A 226-nucleotide genomic window follows, 5' to 3' on the forward strand; every position below is an offset into this window, starting at 1 on the left:
TCCATTTTGTTTCAAATACCTCACTTTGTGACATATATGAATAGGTGAGGATACTTAGATAAATGCAAAGTCTCAGTTCATTTAATATTTCTTTTTAGATTCACATCAGACCCTAATCTTAAAGTGTTTGTTGGAGGATACATCTTTTGCTGATGTGACACTGACAGCTGAGGGGCAGTCATTAAAGGCACACAAGGTGAGGTTTAGACACATCAGATATAAAAGC

The 226-nt window shown here is 35.8% G+C and overlaps 1 protein-coding gene across 1 annotated transcript in view; it reads left to right on the plus strand.

Annotated features, from left to right (window-relative positions):
- Positions 1-226, plus strand: part of LOC119586124 (longitudinals lacking protein, isoforms H/M/V-like) — a gene marked incomplete in the record, with an annotated part of 9,847 nt that overhangs the window by 5,039 nt on the left and 4,582 nt on the right. Inside the window, 1 exon segment of the mRNA XM_037934815.1 lies at positions 99-196. Coding sequence (XP_037790743.1) covers positions 99-196 — 98 coding nt within the window.

The sequence above is a fragment of the Penaeus monodon genome, chromosome 21 (genome assembly GCF_015228065.2).
Source record: "Penaeus monodon isolate SGIC_2016 chromosome 21, NSTDA_Pmon_1, whole genome shotgun sequence".
Taxonomy (NCBI): Eukaryota; Metazoa; Arthropoda; class Malacostraca; order Decapoda; family Penaeidae; genus Penaeus; species Penaeus monodon.